At 50.5% G+C, this 24,905-nt stretch overlaps 10 protein-coding genes across 10 annotated transcripts; 6 read left to right on the top strand and 4 right to left on the bottom strand.

The window, feature by feature from the left end:
- Positions 1-1,671: 1,671 nt before the first annotated feature.
- On the top strand, positions 1,672-2,496 carry AKAW2_30474A (uncharacterized protein; the record flags this gene model as incomplete). Its single annotated transcript, XM_041686993.1, has 1 exon — positions 1,672-2,496. The coding sequence occupies one exon, from the start codon at positions 1,672-1,674 to the stop codon at positions 2,494-2,496; it is 825 nt and encodes a 274-aa protein (XP_041540921.1).
- A 1,012-nt stretch (positions 2,497-3,508) lies between these two features.
- AKAW2_30473A (uncharacterized protein) lies at positions 3,509-4,649 on the top strand (the record flags this gene model as incomplete). The annotated part of the gene is made up of 2 exons (XM_041686992.1): positions 3,509-3,667; positions 3,774-4,649. The coding sequence occupies 2 exons, from the start codon at positions 3,509-3,511 to the stop codon at positions 4,647-4,649; spliced, it is 1,035 nt and encodes a 344-aa protein (XP_041540920.1).
- Positions 4,650-5,597: 948 nt separating this feature from the next.
- Positions 5,598-6,841, bottom strand: gpaA (guanine nucleotide-binding protein subunit alpha gpaA; the record flags this gene model as incomplete). The annotated part of the gene is made up of 4 exons (XM_041686989.1): positions 5,598-5,641; positions 5,697-6,253; positions 6,310-6,652; positions 6,724-6,841. The coding sequence occupies 4 exons, from the start codon at positions 6,839-6,841 to the stop codon at positions 5,598-5,600; spliced, it is 1,062 nt and encodes a 353-aa protein (XP_041540919.1).
- Positions 6,842-11,367: 4,526 nt separating this feature from the next.
- On the top strand, positions 11,368-12,049 carry AKAW2_30471A (Smr domain-containing protein; the record flags this gene model as incomplete). The annotated part of the gene is made up of 2 exons (XM_041686988.1): positions 11,368-11,540; positions 11,632-12,049. 2 exons carry the CDS (start codon positions 11,368-11,370, stop codon positions 12,047-12,049), a joined length of 591 nt encoding a protein of 196 aa, XP_041540918.1.
- Positions 12,050-12,532: 483 nt separating this feature from the next.
- Positions 12,533-13,768, bottom strand: BTS1 (FPP/GGPP synthase family protein; the record flags this gene model as incomplete). The annotated part of the gene is made up of 2 exons (XM_041686987.1): positions 12,533-13,280; positions 13,347-13,768. The coding sequence occupies 2 exons, from the start codon at positions 13,766-13,768 to the stop codon at positions 12,533-12,535; spliced, it is 1,170 nt and encodes a 389-aa protein (XP_041540917.1).
- A 1,269-nt stretch (positions 13,769-15,037) lies between these two features.
- On the top strand, positions 15,038-15,993 carry AKAW2_30469A (cell division control protein 14; the record flags this gene model as incomplete). The annotated part of the gene is made up of 2 exons (XM_041686986.1): positions 15,038-15,293; positions 15,359-15,993. 2 exons carry the CDS (start codon positions 15,038-15,040, stop codon positions 15,991-15,993), a joined length of 891 nt encoding a protein of 296 aa, XP_041540916.1.
- A 563-nt stretch (positions 15,994-16,556) lies between these two features.
- Positions 16,557-18,452, bottom strand: AKAW2_30468S (FAD-binding oxidoreductase; the record flags this gene model as incomplete). Its single annotated transcript, XM_041686985.1, has 6 exons — positions 16,557-16,840; positions 16,914-17,119; positions 17,180-17,510; positions 17,613-17,703; positions 17,770-18,166; positions 18,232-18,452. 6 exons carry the CDS (start codon positions 18,450-18,452, stop codon positions 16,557-16,559), a joined length of 1,530 nt encoding a protein of 509 aa, XP_041540915.1.
- Positions 18,453-18,877: 425 nt separating this feature from the next.
- Positions 18,878-20,203, top strand: AKAW2_30467A (uncharacterized protein; the record flags this gene model as incomplete). Its single annotated transcript, XM_041686984.1, has 6 exons — positions 18,878-18,991; positions 19,052-19,117; positions 19,169-19,273; positions 19,321-19,699; positions 19,748-19,822; positions 19,872-20,203. The coding sequence occupies 6 exons, from the start codon at positions 18,878-18,880 to the stop codon at positions 20,201-20,203; spliced, it is 1,071 nt and encodes a 356-aa protein (XP_041540914.1).
- Positions 20,204-20,694: 491 nt separating this feature from the next.
- On the bottom strand, positions 20,695-21,742 carry AKAW2_30466S (putative mitochondrial outer membrane protein (Sam35); the record flags this gene model as incomplete). Its single annotated transcript, XM_041686983.1, has 3 exons — positions 20,695-21,090; positions 21,169-21,408; positions 21,485-21,742. 3 exons carry the CDS (start codon positions 21,740-21,742, stop codon positions 20,695-20,697), a joined length of 894 nt encoding a protein of 297 aa, XP_041540913.1.
- Positions 21,743-22,676: 934 nt separating this feature from the next.
- mac1 (putative copper-activated transcription factor GRISEA) lies at positions 22,677-24,436 on the top strand (the record flags this gene model as incomplete). The annotated part of the gene is made up of 3 exons (XM_041686982.1): positions 22,677-22,711; positions 22,767-22,927; positions 23,016-24,436. The coding sequence occupies 3 exons, from the start codon at positions 22,677-22,679 to the stop codon at positions 24,434-24,436; spliced, it is 1,617 nt and encodes a 538-aa protein (XP_041540912.1).
- Positions 24,437-24,905: the final 469 nt, after the last annotated feature.

Below are 24,905 nucleotides of genomic sequence, written 5' to 3'. Positions count from 1 at the left end.
AGGAGGAAAGGGGAAAAGAGGCGTTGAGTTGTTGTGTTGTACTAGTAGTAGCAGGGAAGTTCTACATTTCTAGATCACGAGGCCGGTAATCTTACAGGGGGGTGGAAGAATACTACTTAGAGTATACAGCATGTTGGGGTGGGACAGGTAATAATACGCGTGAGCACCTGACCGGAGGTATCCCTAGTCGAGATTGATTTGATTTCTAAAATTGATTTGCATTTATGGAGAATTATAGATTGTTACACACGCACAACTACGTACTACTGTACTACTAGCTAGTCAGTCGATACATACAGTCGACATGTTCAGTTCAGTATCTAGTAGTCATGAATATCTTCTAGTAGTTAGTTATATCCATCCCGTCCAACGACTTTTCTTTTCTCCACTCAGTCTTGGTCGCTGCACTACTACTAAACTAAAAAGACTCCACTTCAACACGCTCGGTCTTACTCTGGCTTCAGCGGACAAATTAGAGACTCAAGACAAGACTAGACTCTCCTCTCTTCAGTCCGCCATCTCCTGGTCCCGACAAGTAGACTACCAGTCTAGTGTTCGAGCCTCACCCGGTCCAGGTCGCCTTATACCGTCGATACTGGATACTTTGCTGGTTTGCTTGATCTTCACTGGGTCGGGAACACTCGCTAATGAGTTTAGCGGGCCCTTTTTCTCCCCCCATCTTTCCTCCGCCAGCCGATATCCTGAATGTGGCGCTCTATCTGGACAGCTGAACCTGCCTTGCGTTGAGACGTTCCTGGTCCTATGACGGGGGTGCATTACAGTTGGAGTCCCCATTCCCGTGGGTTTCGTCTTCCCCTTCATTATGCTCTCGTGGCTGAACATGACAGAGCTGGACCTGGAGGGGCCACTTTCACACTATCCCAACACAAACCACCCCCCCCTCTCCTCTCTTTCCTTCTTCCTCTTTCTCTCTTCCCTGTCCGTAGTTAGCTTAGATTACACATACCTGCAATGCGAGCTTCAAAACCACGCTGCGATCCCACTAGACGGGGATTTTTGTTTTACTGTAGATGTCCCTGCATGGTGGAGTCGCGCGCACCTTTCCTTTTCTCCCTGGATACTATAATATCAAAACAGACTATGGGAATTTCCCTCACCGGATCATTCTAGGACTGGTGCTTGAATATTTTTTTCTTTTTGATTTGTTGATGCGCCATGCTTGCGCCATGCTGGTCTTGGTTATAAGTACCTCCTAGATCGCATCCTTGAGAAAAGAAGTCGTTGGTTTTTGAATTATAACCACTTGCTTTATCCATTCTTCATTTACTTCCTCTCTCATACCTCCCACCCCATCTTCCAACCCTATCTGTGATACTCTGCGACTACTTCTACCACAAACTGGCCTGGGAGGGACTATCTCTCACTTTATCTCTTCTACTACTATCGTCATCTCTTCCCCTTTCTGGAACGGAAAGAAGTACTTATATACTATAAAGAGATTCCAGCTATATCCGGTACATAACCACTATTTCCCAATTGCGCGGGTTACACAGCTCTCTCCCCTCCCAAAATTAAATATACCTAATACTTACTGAAACACCCTAGAAAACAATCAAAACCTGCATTATTCCGTCAGCAGGAGAAAGCAATCAGTGCGTGTGAGTGTGTGGTGTGCGGCCCTAGGACCCAGCACATCTAGAGAATCCTGCAATGAGCTGTATGGACAATGAATGGTCAATCTCGAAAAAAGACATTCGGATCCTCTCCTTCGCCATTCTATACGTGATTGCCAGCATATTCTGCATTCTGGTCCTACTAGTTCAGCGTCTTCGCCGTCCATCACCCTTTAGATCCTACGCCTACGTACCGCCAGAGAGGCAAATGATGGACCCGCCACCTTTTACGCCGTCCGAGAAGTGCGATCGTGGTGGTATCGTGGGTAGTGGTGGCGAAGAGCCCGTCGGCAGGACTGCAGCAGTGGGCCTAGGCCTAGTTCAGGGCCACGGCTACGGCGTAGGCTATCTCAATGACCCAGCCTCCCAAGGCGTTGGTCCATTCCCTTCAGCCTGTGATGTCCTGCAGCCACTTTCCCAGCTGTCTCCCTTACCTTCTAGTGGTTATCTAGCGGCTGTCCTGGCCCGCGAGCGGAGCCTTTGGACAAAGCAAGCATCTGGAACCGACAGTCATCTGGTGCCGTTGTCGCCCGGGTGTGCCGCCTCCGCCCCTGTCCACGACCATCGTTCAGCTACACCCCCCGCGGTGAGGTTGGATGATCGCCTCGGTGACTCGTCATCTGAAGCGCCAACTCACGATTCCATGGTGGTGTCAGATCCTCAGCGCCAGCCCGGAATTCCTGCGCCGGTTCAGTGGTATGCCAACCCTATTGCTACTAGCCACGAACAGGGGGTCCCCAGTATCGCAAACCTTATCGGATCCCATCCTTCCCAAAAATGCGGCTACGCAGTCCAATTCATGCACGATGTAGATGAGGAGGGTACGCGCTCCTGGCGACGGTTGATGATTGAGTACAGCTAGCCTTAGCTGACTGATGGTGTGATGTTTCCTCTTCGAGAACGATGCATTGTGGGGTTCTTTTCATTCTCCGGGATTTGGCTTGCTCTTTTTCCCTTTCCCTTTTTCAGTTGTGGGTTTCGCTGTTCAGTTTACCTGTTCTTTTTTCCCTCTCTCGGGGACGCTTATGAGGATTTTCGGGCTAGTAGCATAGGGCGTCTGTCCCGAACGACAGCGCCCAAAAGGGTGGCAGACTGTGCTTTAGTTTTATTATTTTTCGCGCCTACCTAGCTTAGCATTCAATGACGATTAATGACCTCCACGATGATAATCATCTGGTACCTTTCCGAGCATTTCTTGGAGGCGACAAACTCCCCCCAGCAAGCGCGAAAGAGAAGAGAACAACTGAACCCCGAGACGCTCTATAGTCCCCGATTTCCCGATTAGGACTAGCCCAAACAACCAGCTCGATCTGGATGAGTCAGCAGATCTAACGTAACCGGCAAGCGAGTCGGCCAGGCAAGCCAGTCGGCCACCTGTATATCCCATACTAATCCAGCAATTTTTGAGCTGTAATACTACAGCCAAACTTCATATATTTAAATTTATTTAATGAAACTGGCATACTAGAATATATCTAAGATTAGTATACAAATATTATAAGATAAATATCAATATTTAATCAAGTAAAATAGATTACGCTGTATTTTTTTGGTAATTTATTTCAAACTCGTATTATATATAATATGAATCCTATTATATTATATATTTTTGATATTTGGTTTCTTAAAGTATATATATAGCTTCGATTAATATTCTATTGTAATTGAACTTACGGTGGGTGAGATATTAGAGTTAGATAAATGTTAGATTAGTATGGGATACACAGGTGGCCGACTGGCTTGCCTGGCCGACTCGCTTGCCGGTTACGTTACAGGCCTCCCCGTCACCACATGATGGAATGGCCAGAAGAGCTTCATGCCCAACCTTCCCCTCCTCTTGACTTCTCCCGGCACACATAGCAGAAGCAGAGAAGATGACTCTCACAGCCTACTCCTCATACCCGGACTCTCCGGACCTCGCAGCTTTGAACCTCTCGCGCCTGGTTGCTCGTTTAGAACATAACCTCCTCTCCTCATCCGCGGATCTGAAGCCACTACGCCAGTCAGAATACCAGCGCATGAGAGTCGGAGCAGTACGTCCTCGTGCCTTTTCTTCACTCGAAACTACCTATCGCATTGCATAGTAGAGGATACAGCTACAGCCACAAGCCATGACTATTGACTAACTTCCCATCAAAGAACATAGACTACGCCCGCACCAACCTTCAAACCCTCGAACGCACCCTCCCCCAGATCAAACCCACCGACCGTCGCAACGACCTGCAGTCCGACCTAGCACGTCAACGGCAGGTTCTCAAACAACTCCAGAATGTCCTCGACGAGATCAGTAGTTCCCAGGCGGAACCTCAATCCGACGACGACGAAGAGGAAGACGACTCTCTAGACGGTGAAGACCTCCTCGGCACCCCAGACGAGGGCAGCACCACCGACGAACAACTCGAACATGAAGAGAAGGACCGTGATATCGTACCGCATGATAAAGAGCCAACAACAACGACAACAACAACAGCATCCGCCACCAACACCCCATCCGCACCACCAATGACCACCGAACCACCCTCCCAAACAGCAGAAGCCACTCCCGCCCCGACACAAGAACAACCATCAACTCTCCGAAACAGATCACACGCACCCACAACCACCCCCTCCACGGCAACAGCCAGCGCAACCGGATCCTCTCTCCAGAAGAACCCTCCTTCCCCACAGCAATCCTCAGACTCTCGATTACACGCGACAGAAGAGACGCTGTCATCTCATCGCGCGGAACAGGAAGATCTGACATCGTCTATGCTTGCGCTAGCAACGCAGCTGAAGACTTCGGCGCAGACGTTCCACTCCTCCCTGGAGGCGGAGAAGTCGGTGCTGGCTCGCGCGGTGGATGGGATTGATCGCACGGCCGGGAACATGAAGGTCGCGGAGCAGCGTATGGGCATGTTGCGGAGGATGACGGAGGGGAAGGGCTGGTGGGGACGGATGATGTTGTATGCGTGGATTTTTGGGATGTGGCTGGTAGCTATTCTGATTGTGTTCTTGGGGCCAAAGCTGAGGTTTTGATTTTCTTTCTGGGGAATGTGAGTGTCCATTGGGGAGGGAGGGAGTGCCGAGTACCACTAGTTAGTAGATAGTATTATTATCCGCTGGGCGGATATTGAAGCTGGACCTGGGCCTAGAACCTGGACACTTGGTGTAGATACATGCTGATAATTGATAAAACATTGTTAAACACTTTTATTAGTTCTAATGTACACCGACTCTACGCGAAAACACATTTTTAACAGAAGATATATTTCACAATCCTTAACTCTGACTATAACCCAATGACCGACCCGGCATGACACATGAGGAAAAGACATGATATTCAGCGTACCCTGTCAATCTCCCGTGCCCGTGGCCTTGTCGTCGTTCATTGCCCTCCAATGCACGTGAGACCCATATGGAAGAATGCGTGATATATGGTTACACACAGAATTGCGGACGAGGGGCACCAAGAGATGATGGGATATCCAGCTGGGGAAAGAAGACACAGGATGAAAAAGGAAAAGCGGAAAGAGGGGGTGGAGGGTAACGCGAACACGGAGGGAGGTAGACCAGAAAACGACGCGGGAATCCCATATAAGTAAATAAAGGAGAAAAGAAGACACGCAAGCACGGGCTCTGATAAATCTATAAATTCCGATGGAACCACAGATGACCCGCTGCTCACAGAGAAGAGAAACAGAATAGAAAGTGCAAAGGTAAAACAACTCCTGCTCTGTGTCATGGGATGGATATCGGTAATGCTGATAACAAAGAGCCGGCTAGATATCATTTCAAGACAAAGGAAATAGGGAATTAGTAAAATAGACAAGTGAATGTCTCAACGCCAGGATCTCTCAAAAGGGAGGAATAAAAAGAACAGAGTGCGACATGGTATGGCAAAAAGCAAAACAGACAAGATTACAAGTCACATAGCATACGGTCTAAATGTCGAGAAGTTCTCACTCGAGCGAAATATACCGGTCATTAGATCAGACCACACAGTCTCAGGTTTTCTTGGATGATGATGTCTAATGGGAGTCAGTATCTGGGCATGAAACGGTTCGATGAGTGTGCGGAACATACCGTTAACTGCGGCCATGACGAAACGGATCTGTGTGGTATCCGTAGCACATGTGAAGTGAGTGTAAATCTGCTTCTGCTCGGCTTGGTTGAGAGAGACAAAGCGGTTGAGGATGTAGTCGCAGGCGGCGGCGTAGTCGGCACCACCCTCGTAGTCGGGGAAGTAGTTCTTCATAGGGCTGACGGGCAGCTTCTCCTTGAAACGATCGATCTTGTTCAGGAAGAGAATGATGGAAGTCTTGACGAACCACCGGGAGTTGCAGATGGAGTCGAACAGGGTAAGCGCTTCCTGCATACGGTTGACGGTCTCGTCCTCGAACAACAGCTGGTCGTATTCGGAGATGGCGACCAGGAAAAGGATCGTGGTGACGTTCTCGAAGCAGTGGATCCACTTCTTACGTTCCGAACGCTGGCCACCGACGTCGAACATGCGGTAGGTCAAATCACCGATGATGAAAGTAGTCTCGGTGATACCGGTGGTCTTGACACGAGAGCGGAGGACATCCTGGTCGGTGGGGAGGTAGTCAGGCTGCGCGATACGGTCGATGGCATCGAAGTAGCTAAGAAATCGGTTAACAGAGGCTCCTGACGAGCCCGAGACAGATGCGGCACTTACTACTTGGCGGAGTCGTTCAGCTGGTATTCACGAGACCGCTTGAAGCACTCCTGAACACCGCTGTCGCGCCACAGAGCACCAATGGCATTGCCGACCTCCGGGGGCAGGTTGTCGCCCTCGATCTGAGCAGGCTGCATGAAGACGGTCTGGACGTGGTACTCGTTGCGAGCATCCTCCAGAGGCAGCTCCAGCGACTCCATAGCCTCCAAGATGACGCGCATAGACTGGACGGTGTTGCTGTAGATGATTTCCTTGAAGGACTCACGCTCATCGCGGGAGTAGCTGCCCTCGTGGATCAGCTTCATCTGCTTGAGAATGGTCGATTTTCCGGACTCTCCAGCACCTGTTCAAGACATCGTTAATCTTGCGTCCCAGCGCGAAACCTGCACGGGGGTAGAGAGAGAGAGCGCATACCGAGCAACAGCATCTTAATCTCGTTGCGCTGCATCATCTTGTCCCGCTTGAGCTGGTTCTCAATCTCCTCGTTACGGGCCTTGCCCTCCTTGTCTTCAGTACTCATTCCACAACCCATTTTGGCGGCGATTAATGAACGTGGGAGTGATGGATGAAAAGTCTAATGTGTAGCGGGGGGACGGAGTTGGGTGGGCGGGTGGTAGTGAACGTCAAGAGTAACGAGCCTGTCCGTAGGGAAAGATGTCAGTCAGCCATGGAAGCGAATTCTCCGTGTATTGTAAAAGTGGGATCCGGCCAGCCCCTTGCCCCGTCGACCGTGGGTGTACGCGGAAAGAACCACTATCGGACACCCCAAGAAAAACAATCGAATGAACGATGCACGATTTGATTTTTGAGTGTCGGAAGAGGATCAGAACCAAAAGGCAGCAGTCTCCCCCAGGCCCAGAGATCGTGCTGACGCAAGGAGGTGCAGCTGATGCATCAACCGGAAGGCTTGGGAGCACCGTCCACCATGGGGGGAGGGATTCCGGGGCAGAGAGGAAGCGCGAGGAGGAAAAGGGAACAACGACGTGAAAAGGGCCACTCACTTTGCTCGAAAACTTGATATATCAAACTCCAACTGAGAGGAGGAGAAAGAGAAGAATGGAATTAAGCCGGGGATGATATTATTACTAAAGGCCAAGCGGACGCAAAGGAACGGGCGGCAGGGGAAAAATCAAATATAAGCGCGGAGCGTCTGGGACTAGTAGGCGGAAAGGAGGCGAAAGGAAGGTGGAACAGGGAAATACACCAATCGCGGTGATTTCAACAAGGATAATCCAGAGAAATGGGACTGAAGAGGATAGCGAAAGGAGAAGTAAAATAATGGAGAAAAGAATTGGACGAAGTAAACCCAGGGATTCTAAAGGGATATGCTGGTTCTATCCCAATCCGTGAAAAAGTTGGGGTTTGAAAGGAGGAGAAAGGAAGAAGAAGAAGAGGAGGAGGGGGGGTGTGGGAATAGATGAGACAAGAGATCGAAAGGGAAAAGAAAAGAGAGAGAGAGAGGGTAAAAGCGAGCGAGGCTGAAGGGCCGGAGGGAAAGGATTAAGCTCAACAGGTTGTAAGGGGGGGCAGACTTTCAGCGTGAGTGAGTCGGGCAACGGAAAAAAGAGGGGCCAAGATGAGATCCTGAGGCAGTCCCGGGAGCGTGCCAGAAAAGTTGAGCAACGAGAGAGCGTGTGTGAGGGAACTAGCCTGGAGAGCAGACAGAAACCCGGGAAAAGGAGGGATTGATTGGGGAGAAGTCTGAGGAAGAGGGGATGAACTAGAGAGAACGCAGCAGGCTGATACGCCGACTCCATTACTACTACTACTACTTACCGGGTGCCGGTACCTGCTTGCTGCTAGTCTACTAGTAAACTATTCTAGTACCAAGTGAGTATCGGGGGGTGAAGCCTGAGGAAAGGTTCTTCCTCTTCTTTTTCGATTTTGATTTTGATTTTCCCCAATAAAATTTTTATAAACCTTTTTTCCCTTTTTTCTCCTTCTTCTTTCTGCCATTGACCATTCCCGCTTTTTTCTGGAACGATAAGCTGGCCCGGTTCCAACCTATGAGTGACGATGACTGGACCACTTCAATAGGGGCAGTGGAGTCGTCTCGTTTGGTAAATGCGATGGCGACCCAGTCATAGACTGCTGATTGGCTCTGCTGGTAAGGGGTGGCAGTGGAGGAAAAACCAGCACGATCCAATGGCCTTGCGATTCTAATGAGTAGCCTTCCCCTTTTTCGACGACCGGCTCTTCTCTGACTTAGGAGTCTGCTCTGTCCGAAGTTTGTTGTGCTCCAACTGGGATTCTTCTCCCGATGGTAAGACCAGCACAGTTCAGAAGAGGCATAGTCTCATACATCTCTTACATTTCAGTCCCGAAAAGCCCATCCCAGACACAACTACAACAGTACTATCTACTACCACACCATCCTCTGCGTCATAGATACTGCCAGTCGGCAGCATAAGATAGACATGATACAGTGATGAGACAGCAAAGAGGTCCAAACCCAGATCCCATATAGAGTTACAAACTACGTAGTTCCAAGGCTGTCGTTACCGTAGATATTATGATTAATGATTCAGTTGCATGAATTAATTTCCGGATGACGCAGATCTGCAGTGCGCACCTGTAGGAGATGGCCCTGGCGACCGGGATGCCATTCGACAGCCAGCCCATCAGGCGTTTTTTAAACTCTTCAAATCATACTAAGCGCTGACCTCCACTGGTGACGAAATGCATCCCAGATCTCTCTTGTCTCTGCTGCTCATCAGTAACGGGCTAGACTAATCCTGCAGCAGTAATAACGACAACGACAGCAGCAGCAGCAGAAGACATCGTCCACAGTTCGCAGTAGCCGACCGTTGCTAAATCTGGTAAGGGTGCAACTTACCAGGGCGCCTGCAGTTTCAGGTGCCCACCACGCGGTGGAGGTCCGGCACGCTCAGCGCGCCCGATCGCCAGGTACACCGCGCCATCTCACAAAGTTACGCGGTCGGTTGGCTTGTTCCAGAATGTCTTGAGAGTTGAGAGGCTTGAGCTGATAGAGCTAGTGACGCAGTTTGTGTCTATTCATAGGCAGAACATTCTGAGGAATCAAACGTGGCGGAATAATCATGCATGTCTGATGTGATGATATACGGGGTAGAATGCATTCCAGTGGAGGCTAGTCTACTACTGCAGCTCTAGACTACCATGTGGAAAGAAAAAAAAGGTGGATGGCCTCAAGATTGGGATGGGCATTAGCGTACGGAGGAATATTGTCGTTCCTGTTCCTACGGCCAGGTACCGTATGGTAAAACTCCACTTGCAACTGCCCGTCGATCGCTTCTCCGCACAAAAGGGAGAAAATGGATGAGAAACATGCATTCACAAAGACCCATTCGTTTGTTCATCATATCATCTGATACACGCTTGTGGTTTCGTCCAGTGGCAACCTCTTGGTTTTAGTATGTACTTCTTCCATCGCAACAGCTCATGCTGTGACAACAACTTCCATGGATGAAGGAGGATTCAGCCACTGCTGCCTCCCATGGCCACCGGACATGCACAGACGGAACGACCCGCCTGAATCGTGCAAGATGAATCTGCTCAGATGCTGCTTGCTGGAATGGAAGTCGGTAACCGAAATCCGTGGTTCTGCAACTCGACTAGAGACCAACTTCTCCACTGTCTAGTCGCCTTAGTCGCTTGCTTTTACCGCCCACGCTATTATTCATGATGATTGTCGTCTCCTTACCATCACATCACATCTTTCACCCCTTTGTGACTGGGGAAAGGGCCTCGTGGCGAGCTGCCTGACATGTTCTCTCCTACCATTCTGGGTTATAGTTAGTTACTAATTGTGATGAATAACTCAAGTTATACATAGTTAGTTAGTTAGTATATCCCCTGGAGGGTCGCGACTGCTTATACTTTCAATCGAGAACTCCTGCCGCTGTCGACCGATAACCTAAGAAGGCAGCTCGAAATGGACTTATCCCCATCTTTGCATGGAGCATGGCCAGACTATTGACTTGGTTTCCACTCTTCACTGGATTGGTGACCTTGGCATAGACACCTTATTATGTAGACGCTTTTACTGATTCGGTTGCATAACCTGGGAGAAATGCGGAATACGGTCAATGCTGAGCAGAACCGATGGAGGTGATGATGATGATTTCTGGGTCCAGCTGCAAGAATGCCGAATGGGTAAAGGATTGGTGGATGATGATGGTCGGCAGGATCCTCAGTAAGCTCGGAAATGGGCTGACAGCCTTCTAAAGTGTTCCAGTCCGTTGTAACTCGTGATGGGGGTGGCTGACCGTGCATCCTGTCAATACGAAGGAGGAACTGAGGAAGACCGTGCAGAGTAAGACACTCAACTCCAACCCGATAACTAGATTGTCGCCTACCGCATGAAGTTATCTAAGAATGAACTGAGGAGACCATGGATCTCCAATCCAGCCCAGCCTTTTTCATGTGCGATTCCGTCCACGATCCCTGGCTGGCTCATCGGCCAATCCGATCGCCGCTCCACTGATCCATCCACGGATCCAATCCCCGATCCATCCATCTCTCAGGGACTGCAACATCCACTCGCGCGATCGGCCTTCCTTCACAGCCTCGCGTTTTGCGCTACACTTTTTTTTTGCGACCGAGGACATCGCATACAGACTAATACCCGTACGGATTGACTATCCGTCGCAGATACGCCCCGTCGTTATCATTGCAACCTGCATCTTTCGCTAGACACCCCTTTCCGTCAAAATGCATGAGCATGAAATGTCCTACATGGGCCCTCGGGGTAAGATCCCTTCCGACCTTCATAGCCACAATCTCCAATAAACTAACCACACCGTTACCGAAGCCTTCAGTCACGATCAGAGCCAAGATGCAGAGGCCGAATACGACCGTCTCCGCAACCTAGCCAGACAAGAAGCTTCAAAGCGCAACTCATGTTTCCAACGGGTACGCCATTGACAACCACTACCGCAACCACCCAACCACTCGCCAAATTGAGAGGAACAAACAACTAACCAGTATTCAAATGGCCAGTCCCAGGAAGCCTACTCCAGCGGCGATGGCGCCAAGGCCAAAGAGCTCTCCGAACAAGGCAAAGCCCACGGTCGCAAGATGGAAGAATACAACAAGCAAGCGTCGGAGTTCATCTTCCGTGAGAACAACGCCAACGGGCGCGTTGCGGCAGATACCATCGATCTGCACGGACAATTTGTCGAAGAGGCAGAGGAGATCCTAGAGGAGAGGATCAAGTATGCGAAAGCGCACGGTCAGGACCATCTCCATGTGTAAGCTTCCCTTTCACGTTACACACTACACAGGCTTCTTCCTTACTCTCGACGCAAATCGCTAATCATCCAACTTTCTGCCATTCAATAGGATCGTCGGCAAAGGAAACCACTCGGCCAACCATATCCAGAAGATCAAGCCCCGAGTAGAGCAAGTCTGTCAGGAACTTGGTCTTCAGTATGCGACTGAGGAAAACGCTGGGCGCATTTATGTGAATCTGACTGGTGGTCCGGCGGATATGGACACTGCCCCTACGCCCAATCATCCTCACTATCAGCAATACCCTCAGCAGCAGCAGCAGTATTCGTCGGGCACCTATGCTCACCCGCATCAACAGCAACAGCAGCAGCAATATCCCGGTTCGCAACAGCAGCAGTATTCTGGTTCTCAGCAGCAACAGCAGCAACAACAGGGTGCGGGTAACCAGGATGAGATCGAGCAGGTGGTCAATGCGGTTCTGCCTAAGATCCTTAATAAGCTGGAGAAGGCTTGCTGTGTGGTCATGTGAAGGGAGATTCGCGCTTGGATGCATGACAATTATTGGCAAAAGAGTAACTTTTTTGGCCTATATATGATACGATCTAATGTGTGATTGGTATAGACAGAGAAGGGTGCATGGGCAGACACGACCGATCATTGGACTTCTCGCGCAATTGGGCATTTGGCAGAAGACAACATATACCCCGGGGCTGTGTATTGGATTCGGTACTATCTAGACGTTCAGTGATTAACATGTTCTGGTTTCTGTTTGTTACGGGCTAGAAGACAAGGAAAAGAAAAAGAAGCAAAGAAGAAAATCAAAGTTCGTATTAAGAGTCGCCATGAGTACAATGTTTCAGATCACAAGGCAATCTGATTAATAGGCTAAAAGGTATCACGTTTCAACATCCTGCATAATAAATACGAGGTCCCATGCAATCGACCAACCAACCAACCAGGGATGGCGGTGAATAACCTCCGAGCATGGACGCTTGATCATCGTCCGTTGAACTTACTGGGGACCACACTCCCCCAGTGTCGATTCGGTGATCTTGTTGAGGATCGCCCGGACCATGGCGCCGTCCTCACGTCCATCTGCTTGATCACCATCGATCGCTTGGATGAGGGTCAGTGCTTTGGCTCGCAATTCTCGGACTACGTCCCGCGTGTGCGCGAAACTGCCTGTACTTTCCATGTAACTGACTGCATACAGCTTGACTTCTTCATCTTTCGTCTTTTGCTTGAGAATGCTGAGGAGCTGATGGTTTCCGGGGTTGGAGCGGATACTATGGATGATGGGAAAGGAGAACTTTCCCTCCGTGAGGTCTTCACAAAGACCTTTGTTCTTGGTGTACGTAGTGTTGGACAGGTTGAGATAGTCGTCGCAGATTTGGAAAATCAGTCCCATGACGTTGACAAGGCTCACGCAGTCCTTGCCGGAGCTACTTTCGGCCTGCATTAATTTCACTGCAAGTCGGAACAAACCACCAGTTTTGTTGCCGACCATCTCCAAATATTCGTCCTCGCTGGGGCAAGTCAAGGTATCTCGCCAGAAGAGATCCATTCCTTGACCGCGGTGTAGGTTCAGTAACTCTTGAACATAGATGTCAATCGCAGCGGGGTTGTTCAACTTCTGCACCTCTTGCAGAGCGAGGAAATACACATAATTCGCAGAGTTGATGGTCTGCGCGGTGCCGTATATGTTATGGGCTACTGGGATACCTCGTCGCAAAATGGAGTTGTCTTCGACATCATCGATCCTGGCTCATACGCCATAAGTCAGGTAGGTGTCCAGACTAAACCGAGGCATGATGTAGAGAGCTTACAGTAACGATGCAGTATGAAGCATGGCCACCACCTTTGTGATGATCGAAAGGCTCTCCGGAGGTACCTTTAACCACATATTGAAGGCGTTGATGAGCTGCCGCCGTATGTCCTTGCCGGGGTGCTGTAGCATATAGTCGTACGGCCCCATAACAATTCTCTCATTTTCAGGCGACCATTGTCCATCTTTGTATTTGGTGCCATCGACGCTGGAGCGATTACGATTGTGCATGCGGGAGTGGTTCGTGTTTGTGGCGAGCCCATCATCGTTTGAGCTTGCGTGATCCATGGCGGGACTCACCAGGAGATCTGGCTTCCCCAGGCTAGCTGCGCCTGTGCCGTCAATTGAACTACCTGCAAGAGAATACAATTCGGGGTGAGGAGGTCCGCTAGCAGAGATTTCAGGAACCGGTCCTGCAGACATGGTTTGAGTGTTAATCGCTTGCGTGTTTTACGGGGTGATTGCTGGGTCTCGTCACGAACAGAGAGGGGGAGGTTTTTGGCGAGCGGGCAATGCTGTAACAGCCAGGCAACCGTGAGAAAGGGGAGGAGTGAGCAAGCCCATCTTACAGGTAATCAGGAAGAAGGGCACAGCCGCAATAAGTAAGGTCCGTGTCCCATAAGAATGAAGGCAAAAGTAACCAAGTTGAGAGGGTATCTTGCAGGCTGCACAAGGCTCTCTCAAGAGAGCTTCTGCTGCGGGGAAATCGGCCAAATGACGAGGAGCATCACATGCATTGCCGTTCGCTTTCTCCTGTTGAGGTCACATGACTCACGTGTCGGCGAAACTGGGAAACTCCGATCCGGTGACAGCTGGGAATGCTCCCTCCCTCACTTCCCCTCTCTTTCCTAAAGTTACACCAAACTCCCCCCCTCCTGTGTGATTCCTAGTGTGACGAGTGTGACGGAATTTTCAATTCTACCGCCTGCAAGGGATGGTGACGTTTGAGTGGTTGCACCAGCCACGAGCAGCAAGTACTCGTAGTTGTCGTGGGCACGGTCGGTGGGCCGGTAAACACCCATTCCATGCTCTGGAGACTGCTTCCGTGTTGGTTCTCATACTGACCGACTTCTTCAAGAAACTCTTGCAACCCAACGGGTGACGGCATGATAACCATCAGGCCTTTATCTTGGCCAGGGATTGACTTGGTGGCGTAGCTGAAAAATGGATCCCCTTTCTTGACATCATTAGCTGAAGGCTATCAAGGAGATCCTGTTCTTCATGGCGTCGAATGTAGCACGCCTATTGGAACACGATCGTGCGTCTCCGGGACAACCATCGGGTGTTTGTGTCGGATGTGGGGGAGCTGCAGTCACTAAGGCTGGCCAGTGACCGAGTCTAAATCGGCTCGATCAGCTTCACACGATGACAACAACTATTTCTTCGCTAGTTGATCGAGCCCACCGACTATCGCTCACCAATCATTGTAGCCTTTAATTAAGGCCCCCATTTTCCAAGCGCCTGGGCTCAGCCGTGTTCGATTATTTTTCTGGCTCCTCTCTCTAAGTTAAGGTACTACATATAGATAGCGCCGTATCTCTTGGCCCAGGGTCCTTTGCGACTGACAGATCACGGCCCGTCTTTTTCTTTTTCAACCCCCGTTTTCCTTCACCTGCAACCTAGTTCCTTATTTCCCTGTTATTTCTGGAAATAGCCGTGCTACTCATCATCTCTGCCCTTCTTGTATTACTCATGGAGGCTTTGCTGGCACACTCGTTCGACTACCTTTCCTCTTACGAACCAAGCAAAGTTCGCAAAGGGCTGCGGCAGGTCGAAGGGCTCCTCGCACAGATCTGTTTATCCAAGACGAAACGCCCGGCGTCTGACAAACGCCGTTCTCTTTTGTCGTTTGGGGCTCCGCAACCGGTGCCCAAGTCTTTGGCCGAGCTTCGAGATGATCCGGCCTTCAGGGAATTTTTCAAACTTCAGGAAGGGTTTCAATGGAATGGTAAGTGTCGCTATCCGCCGACTCAACGATTATGTGAGTCCCCAACACTAATGCACTGCAACCAGTCGCAATGCGCTTGGTGACATGTCTCGAACACCTGCTTGGGCGGGGGAGCAATGGCACCAATGACCTTCTCATCGTCTCCACACTCGATCTGATACAGGGCGTGCTCCTCCTCCACCCTCCATCGCGCACACTGTTCGCGCGCGAAATCTACATGAACCTACTGCTGGACCTCCTCGATCCAATCAACTGCCCCGCCATCCAGTCTGCGACCCTTCTCACCTTGGTCACGGCTCTATTGGACCACCCCGCCAACACGCGCACTTTCGAGGAACTTGACGGACTGCTTACGGTGACCTCGCTTTTCAAGCAACGTGCAACATCTCGTGAAGTCAAGCTCAAACTCGTCGAATTTCTGTACTTCTACCTGATGCCGGAAACACCGATGATCCCCACTAGCGCAGCGAGCGCGCCCAATACGGCAGTCCTTGGACATCAACGGAGTCCAAGTAAACTTGGTGTTTCCCCGGTCTCCCGGAGTGTTAATGTCCCCGGTGCCCACAGCGGCGGAAAGGCGCATCGGGATACACGTACGACTGACGAGAAGCAAGCATTATTGGGCCGGTATTTGAACAATGTGGAGGATCTGGTCGAGGATTTGAAAGAAACAGCACCCTTTGGAGCGACAGTCTATTAGCGGTGTTACGAGCGTCATTGGGTTCTGAATTCCTTTGTTTATGTTGAGCGTGCATGGATAACGGTATCATGGCTGGGGTTCTTTTTCTTTAATGGTTTTTTTTTTTCTTTTTTCTTGATATCCTCAATCTTCTTTTTCCTTTGTTCCTTTGTTCCTCCATTTCCTTTGTGTCTTGTTTTCTCTTCAGCCTTTCCCGTCTGGTACGGTCTATGCATCCGGCACAACAGCCTCTATCCTGTTTCTTCCCTCACTTTTTGTCAATGCCTTTCCTATATGACTCATGCATCCGCCTGATGTCTCATGTGTCACGTTGCGACCATGTCTTTATAATCTTATGCGACCCTGAATGAATTGTTATGAATGACATTAGTTTGCTGCCGAGTAGTGTGACCCATGCCTGGGGCGAATGCATGTCTTAGATCCGAGCTCCGGCAACTTCTGAGCCAAACTTTCTGAGCCACATCGCTATGGAAACCACAATCTCTCGTACAACTCTGTGTCTACCTCCATATGTACAGTCTATCATCTACCCACCTACCTGGATATTCATGACCCCCATCTAGTTACTCCATTCCAACCTTACTCAACAACCAACCCCCATTCTGCAATGTCTGAAAGACCGCCTCGGAATCATACTTCCTGGCCACCTCCTTCAATCGTCTTACGTTCTCCGCACCATAACTCGCCAACGGATCCTGGTCCCACGCCGCATAGTTCGAATACTTGTAGGGGAGATACACACCCGTCCGTTTTGCCGCGGATTCCGCCGCATCCACGATTTTGCGCACTGCCTCGCGCACCCGTTCCTCATCTTGGATGTTCTTCCAGTCTGCTCGGGCGAGGAACCCTGTACGCAAAAATAGATGTATTAGCTACCAGGAGGAAACGTAAGGCATCTACTTTCTTGTGGGTATACGTACACTGCTGTCCAACGGGCTCCAGACCTAGAGGACTTCCGCCATTCTTAAGCGATTCTCTCATGGCGAGTGACGACATAGGCTGAATGACGGTCGTCAAGGCGATGCCCTCTACGTCCTTGAGAGCTTCTGCTTGCTCAGCGTGAGCTTGTTCGATGGCCTTGTAGACTTCTAAACTAGGGCGGCTGGACATGGTGCGGAATTCATGGCTGTGAGAGTTGTTAGATTGGCATTCTTCCTTTGGTAGAATCTTCAAGGATATGGCATACACAGTAGGTTCAGCTTCATTCACGGATGCCACGGCCTGGACTAGATCGTAGACGGTGCGGATACCCGGGGGCACGAAGCTAGTGAGATGAGGTATGTCGTAGAAGGCCTGGAAGACGGGGGGGTTCTCGACGGGCGCGCAGTAAAAATAGACGATGAGAATGATGTCGTTGGTAGCGTTCCAGATGAGAGATGCCTTGTTGTCGGTTTCAATGGCATCGTGGTATTGCATCAGTGCGGCGCGCAGTTGGTCGGCTGCCGTGAGGGGATAGATGCGAACTTCGGTCCATATTTGGTTGAGGATGGTGTTCATTTCGATCTTGGTAACAATGCCTGCAAAACGTCGAGTTAGGAATCCGCTGCTAGATAGTACGAAGACCGCATATGCTGGTGTTGCTAGTCATGAAGCTTGATAGTGGTAGGTGGTATAGTTACCGAAGTTGGGCCCGCCACCCTTGAGGGCCCAGAATAGATCGGGGTTTTCGCGGGCATTGGCATTGATGATTTGCGAATTGGCGAGGACAACCTGTTCAATAATTGTTAAATGCTGTATTTTTTTTCAGGGGCACGGAAAGAGGAAATAAATGCTAACTTCGTAGTTGCAGACGCCCATGGCACCCACGCCATACTGACTATTCTGGAAGGAGATGCCGCCGCCGAGCAACAAGCCGGAAACCCCAACGGAAGGCACTCTTCCTCCTGCAACCGCCACCCCGTGCTGTTCAAGACGGCGATATACTTCCAACCATCTCAATCCGACGCCAATCTCTGCCGTGGATTTGTCTTCAGCCATCCGGACTTGGTCAAATGCTCCCAAGGAGATGACCACGCCGTCCTGGTTACTAGTGAAGCCCGGAATTTGCAAATGGCCCCCACCCCGGATGGAGAACTTGACGTGGAAAAAGCGGCACAGCGCCAACGCAGCTGCAACTTGTTGGGCAGATCCGGGACGGACGATTACCCGAGGTTGAAGCCAGCAATTGGTAGACCTGACCGGATCGTGGTGGTTGGTAAAGGCATTCCTTTGGTGGTCGATCCAAAAGTATAGACGTACCAGGGAACTATACGCTGCGGCTCATAGCCATTGGACCCGTGCACGACGGCAGCTGCGCCAAAGAACAGGGGGAAGACGGCGGCAACGTAAGAGGCTCGTTCCTGGTCTTGCTCTGCAGCTGACAGGCTGTCAAATCGCGATAAGAGGGTCTCTATATGCGTGACCTTCTCCATCTCTAGATGGCAGGCGTTGGCGACGATCTCCGTGACTACCGCAGCCATTGTGTGATCTATGCACGAGCTATACATGCAGGTAGTTGCCACAAGCCAAATTTGAGGAAGTGAAAAAGAAAATAAAGGCAAGGAAGACCGAGAAGAAGGCTTCTACCCCCAATTCCGTGATCCGGATGGTGGATATCGGCTCGGAACCGACTAGACGCTATCTGCGCCGGCGTCTTGAGCGATCCTGCGACCAGGATTCAGACCCCTGTTAATGTTTGACAAGCCTCGAATTTGGAGCCTGAGAATCCCATATCCCTGTTTCATTTGTACGTTAAGAGCATTGGCATCATTGACTTGCATTCCTTCGTGGTCCACAGCACCCCAGACAAATACTTTAGAAATGATGGTATTCCCCCCGCTTCTGCTCTCTCTTCTCGATCCATCCTGATGACCACCTCTGCTTTGGTGCGTGAGAGCCGGTTAGGATGGGTGGGTCTATCGAGCAACAGGACGATGTTGGCACATCGTCCATGACCATCGCGGTGCGGATCATTGTGTTAGTGCTGGCGGTTCCGACAACCTTGGTGTGTGTGCTTCGAGTATGTTTTCTTGATACTCCTGCAAGCCATATGGAGGCCACAATGACTGAGCTGTTGTAGCTGTATATGCGCAAGTTCGTTCTGAACAATTTCGGGCTTGATGACTGGTTGGTGCTCGTTGCTCTTGTGAGTTACGCAGCCGGGAATTTTCCCTGCGCCTGATAACTGACTGACTAGATCGGAGTGGATCTGTTCTCTGCCTTGGCGTATATCATAACGTACTATGGATTGGGTCGGCCATTAAAATATGTTCCTGAAGACCATCTGGTTGTCTTCCTCACGGTTCGTACCTTGAGGCCCAAAGCTTTCAACCAAACTGATCTTTGCAGCTCGAATATGCCTCACAATGCGCCTACCTAGTCATTGCAGCAACTGTGAAAACGAGCCTGCTCATATTTATAATGCGTCTGTTTCCGACTCGCTTCGTCCACATTGCCGGGAAAGCCCTTCTTGGTATCATCGCGGCCTTCACCCTTTCGGGGACCCTCGCGCTGGTCTTTCAATGTCGCCCTGTCCAAGCGGCCTACGACAAGACTATCACCAACTCGAGCTGCTATCCCACTGAGACCTCGTACGCAATTCTTATGATGCAAGGTGTCATCATGTTCGTGCTAGATGTATCGATCCTAGTACTTCCGATACGGCCTATCTGGCAGTTGCAGATGCCGACAAGGAGACGAATACTTGTGCTGGGGCTACTCTGCATTGGTGAGTTTTTGAAAGAATTCAAAAGTCCAATAACTTATTATTGTGCAGGTTTTACTGCATGTGTTGCTGCCCTCGTGCGTTTCTCAACGCTAAAGTTTGCCAATGATACAACCAATTTCACCTGTATAGTCTCCTTTAAGTGGGCAGAAGATAGGTTACTGACTTTTCCCAGACTCAGCCTCCACGTCCCTCATTTGGATGGAGATTGAATTCAACCTCGGCCTAATGTCAGGGTCTCTTCCTTCTCTGCGAAAACTTTTCAAGCTTGGCCCCCAATTTCCCACGAGCCGGTCAACGAAGACACAGCAAAGTTATGCATCGAACTTCGAGTTGCACCGCCACAGTTGGACTATAGGTGGAATCACAAAGAAGACGGAGATTCAGAGAGACTATGAGAGAAGTGAGAGCCAGGAGTTCATTGCCCCAATATATGGGCAGGGAGAACTGACCACAACTTCCAAAGCGTATGCGGATGGGGAGACAAGCTCTGCCAGTAATGCATGATGCCCGGGTCGTGTCGGCCAATTTATGGTATCTGTGTCTCGATGACGCCAATAGAGCCATCCAAATACGGAGAAGACCCAAGCGGGTTCGCGCATTCAATTTGTAAAGGTTCCATCCCATCACTGCCTCCGTCAATGCCGAGCGGGTCGGTGTGTGAGGGTCAAGCCGACGTAATGCCTGTATGTCCCGGATCGGTCTCCGATACGCGGAAATTGACATTGGCTAGCGTAGAAGCTTACCTCCTTACTAGTACTATTAGTAGTTTACCGGTCCAGCCACTGGAAGGGACATAGACAAAGACTTGCCAGTCTGTTTCCTACAGTATTGATATTGCTTGACCGGATCTTGTCCAAACGGGTTGATCGGGGTATAAGACTGTGACGGATTTCCTTCAAGGCGGAGGCTTGTTCCGATTCTAGTTGGGTAGCATTGACACATATAAGTTGTTATTGTACAGTAAAATTAGAGGATTCTTTCACAAATCCATCCGTCTAGAAGAATTTGAGGAGTCTGTCACGATGTTGTACAAGGTTCTCGTGTTGGCGCAGCAATTGTCCCAGCCGGTTCCGTTGCCACCCTAGCTTCTCCTCCAAGATCAGGTGCGTGTATGCGAAAACACTAGCATCGAACAGACCCGGATTCGGTCGGTCAAAGAAGTGCAGGTTATCGCCCAGTAACGTAGACAGCGCCTCGAATGCGTCGTTAGCCTCGGCCTCCAAGGCGCCCACATCGATATAAGATGATGTTTTTAGGATCTCTGTCCGGGCAGCTTGCTGGAGCTGCAGCGCGAGAGCGGTCCGCACGGCGGAATTCGTACTAGACGGGTCCACGTATAAAGGTCGAGCAACGGCCTCGAATTCCTCGGGATCCAGGTATAAGGTATATAGCTGCTCCGGCGCCAATTAAGTCAGTCAACACTCATCCATCGATAATGGATTCCGGAGGGTGGGGGGACCGTAACGCACCCAAGCATTTCGTATCCGGTGGTCCAGCAACGACGCATATACCTCGAAACGCAGATCCAACTGCTGCTCCTCTTCGCAGTGGACTTGCTCGATGGCCCATTTTTGGAGCTTGCTGGAAGGAATAGGGGCGTTGTTGTTGATGGGGTGGGCGGGGATTAGGAAAGGAAGGGCGCCAGAGGGAGATGCATGGTTGTTGGAAGGAATCACGTCGACGTCGATCCCAACGAATCTTAAGTATGCCTAAAGGCACGGAGAGAGGTTTCAGGTCAGCGATGTACTTTGGAACTGGCGCAATGCTGCATTTCCTACTACGTACCTGCCACTTGAGACACTGCGGGTTGAACGACGGTCTGCCATGCCTGGCACTTGCGGCATCGGTGAAAACATACAGTCGATTGCCACGTTTGTCGGACCATGCGCTGTGCGGGAGATCATTGGAGGGGTAGGTGACGAGGGGGAAACGGTCGAAGATGCGCTTGATTGGTGCCGGAACGGAGAAGAAGTCTCGAGCGCGCGACACCGTGCTCACATTGTCCGGTGTCTGGCCGGGGACATCACGGTGTTCGGGGGTCATTGGATGGATGGAGGGAGGGGATTGCGCAACTGTGGTATTAAAGAGACTCGGTAGAACTGCAATGTCAGTTTGATGGATGCCGGGGAATTGGCGACAAGGCCAGCTAGAAGACCCGAGGTCGATGTAGGTTTGTCTGATGAACAGAGGAACAGAACCGTTTCTCGCCCAACTATTTACTTAGTTGAGTTCAGTTGATCTTGTTATTCGCCGGCTGATAATCTCCGGCCGCCAAGCCCGCGCAGAAGCACCCTTTTGTGTGCCTCAGGCAAAGATATTGGTTATACTGCCTGAGGTTTCCAACGGGCTGTCATGCGTTGGATTGGATTTGAATTTCTCTTATCGGCTTATCGTTAAGTTTTGCTCCGCCGTTCGGACGGCAACGGAGACCTCCACCACCTTTCTCTCTCTCTCGGTTTGACCACCCACGGCATTCTCTCAGCAATACTAATTATTCAACTTCCTGCGGGGTGGTAATTACATACTGCAGCATTCTTCCTCATTCCGAGCTGCAATCCCTCGGCCTCGCCGGGTTGTCCTTCGTCTCTTCCCCGCCTCTGGAATCCATCCCACCGGGTAACCTTTGCGCTCGTTCGAATCCGTCGCTTGTCCAACCCGTTCCAGCCTCTCTTTGTCATTCCACTTGTGGTGCATCCTGGCCTGGTCCGCCTTCGCTTCGAGGGGAACAACAACTTGTTTTCTCGGTAGACGTGCATCGCTATTGCCTGTCTCTAACACCCTGCTTATTTCTTTTCTTTTCTTTTTCTCTTGTGATCAACTGAGTCCTTACGAAAGCCTGGTTGCGGCCGTGGTACGATCAGACCTACGGGCGGGGTAAGGCCAATTCGCACACTTATATCTCACCTGAAAGCTCAGGCCCTCCCTTGGATTCACTATTCAGCACACTCTCGGCTGATGCTGTTCTGGGCTCGTTATCATGCCTCTCGATGAAGAAGGGGCCAAGTGGTCATGGTATGGCTCTCCGCCGGTGAATAGGCTCTCTGCTAATCAGATGCGCTTCCACTAGTGAGCCATGTATCCGTGGCCATCGGTCCTCAAAATGTCAGCACTTCGACAGGATGATGATGAAGGTCCCAAAGGCCGGACGACCGCTTGCTAGATGCCCTCATCCGAAGGGAACTTGCAGCTGCCAGAAGCTATATGCGTTCATGATTCGCATTCCTAAAGGTGGGTATATGCGACTGATATAACCTATCGTCTATCCTACAGTGTCATAGTCGCATCTTTGGTGACTGACTTTGACTGTGTCATGTAGGCTCGACTTGCTTGTGTAGACCAGTGTACCAAGTGCCTGCCGATGCGGCGGAATCTGCTTCAACCACTCCCATTTCTGCTCCTCCGATGCCGATTGCTGCTCCCAACAAAATCCAGAAACCCATCAAACGACAGATCAAGACGGCCCCGGAGAACCTTACCAAAGCCTTGAACTCCATACCAGAATTCGGAAGCCAGCAATTGGAACATGGAAATTTGGGCCGACCGTCTCCTTATTCGGCTCAGGAACAGCATTTGTGCAGTTCATATGATATCATCAAGCAAGAACCAAGCCCCTCGCACAAGACCTTCGAGTGCGCCAGCGAAGAGAAGGCGCCGCAGGGCGGCAGCTGTTGCTCTCGCAAGTCTCAGCCCTCACCGATTATAATCCCGGATGTTCCAGCTCCTGCAGTCCAACGTTCCTGTTGTAGGAAGTCCGATTCGGCGGCACAAGATGTCGAGAAGGAGGACAGCACTCCCAGCGGTTATGATCACTTCCAACCTCCAGCCTTCGACAGTGATAATGCAAGATACACACCGAACTCTATTCCCCAGGTTTCGACGTGGCAAGATTTCCAAGCAGCGAAGCAGAGCCAGTACATGCCGCCTTTCGCATTGCCCATATCCGAGTCCGGTTATCTCCCAATGGCCGGACCTGCCGCGGGTTTTCATTCTAGACCACCAGACTTTCAGCATCCGCATGCGTTCAACAACTATGAGATCTTCAACAATCAGGTTTCTCAGCCGACGTCGGAGGACACGCAGAATGCTATTGCAGATCCAGCAAATCCTGCTGGCGAAGCCTCCCATGATTGTAGCTGTGGCGATGGTTGTCAATGTCTGGGTTGCGCATCTCACCCCTTCAACAACACTACTAGACAGCATGTCCAACAGATGGGCCTCCTGGTGGCCTTCAATGATGATGAACAGAGCCCCAACAGGCTGAACAGCCATAGAGGCTCCCCTTCGCAGAGCCAACCCCCGGACTTCTCATCATTACAGTATTCCTTCGCCAACTTCGGTAATCCTCTGGGCGACAACTTTCACCCCGTCGCAATGCACCCATATGCCCAACAGAGTGCGGACTCAGGTCACGTAAATAATGGCTATTCATCTCCGCCTGCGGATTATCTAGGACAGCAACTGATGGTACCGTCAGAGTACTATACTCTCGAGTACCCAGTGGGGCTACCTAGCGCTTGCTCCGATACAACTGGAAGCTGCCAGTGCGGAAGTGACTGTACCTGTGTTGGCTGTCTTACCCACAGTGGACACAACGGACTGCCTCTTGAGCCCGCCATGCCCGAGGGCAACTGGGACCACATGAACCTACCAGGTTTCTCCATGGATGCTACAGGTCACAGCACGTCACAGATGCCCGTGATGGATAACTTTGTCGCTCATTCGAACTCTATGCTGTAGTACCCCACCTTTTATTTGCATTGGGATGCAATGCGACTCCGCCATCTTTCCACCCTTATGCCCTTCCCTTGCTTTTCCTGCGATCAAGTTCTCACTCGGATGACCGATGCTTGTTCATGATACCCCTTGCTCATAGATGTTGGATGATAGAGGATACAAAAGTCTTTCCGTCCTCTCTATTATTGTATATATTCCTCAGCCATTACCTAGGTTTGTCTAGAGTCGCAAACGCACGGACCAATCTCCTCCCCAAGCTCTATGAGCCCTTATTCCTCTATTATTTCCATTCGTTCTATACTGATTGGCAAGACATCCGTAGACTTATCGCAAGAGAGACTCTGGTCTAGACCGAATGCAGTAACCTGGAGAGAACTAAGCCCAAATGTCTTATAAGGTGGTCGCATGACGGGCCTGAATGCTAACGAATAGCTACTATCAAAGCAGCATTACAGATGCCTTAAAAGACAGT

This window comes from Aspergillus luchuensis, chromosome 3 (genome assembly GCF_016861625.1).
Source record: "Aspergillus luchuensis IFO 4308 DNA, chromosome 3, nearly complete sequence".
Classification (NCBI taxonomy): Eukaryota; Fungi; Ascomycota; class Eurotiomycetes; order Eurotiales; family Aspergillaceae; genus Aspergillus; species Aspergillus luchuensis.
The sequence above is the reverse complement of the archived record's forward strand: the minus strand, read 5'-3'. Positions and strand labels throughout refer to the sequence as shown.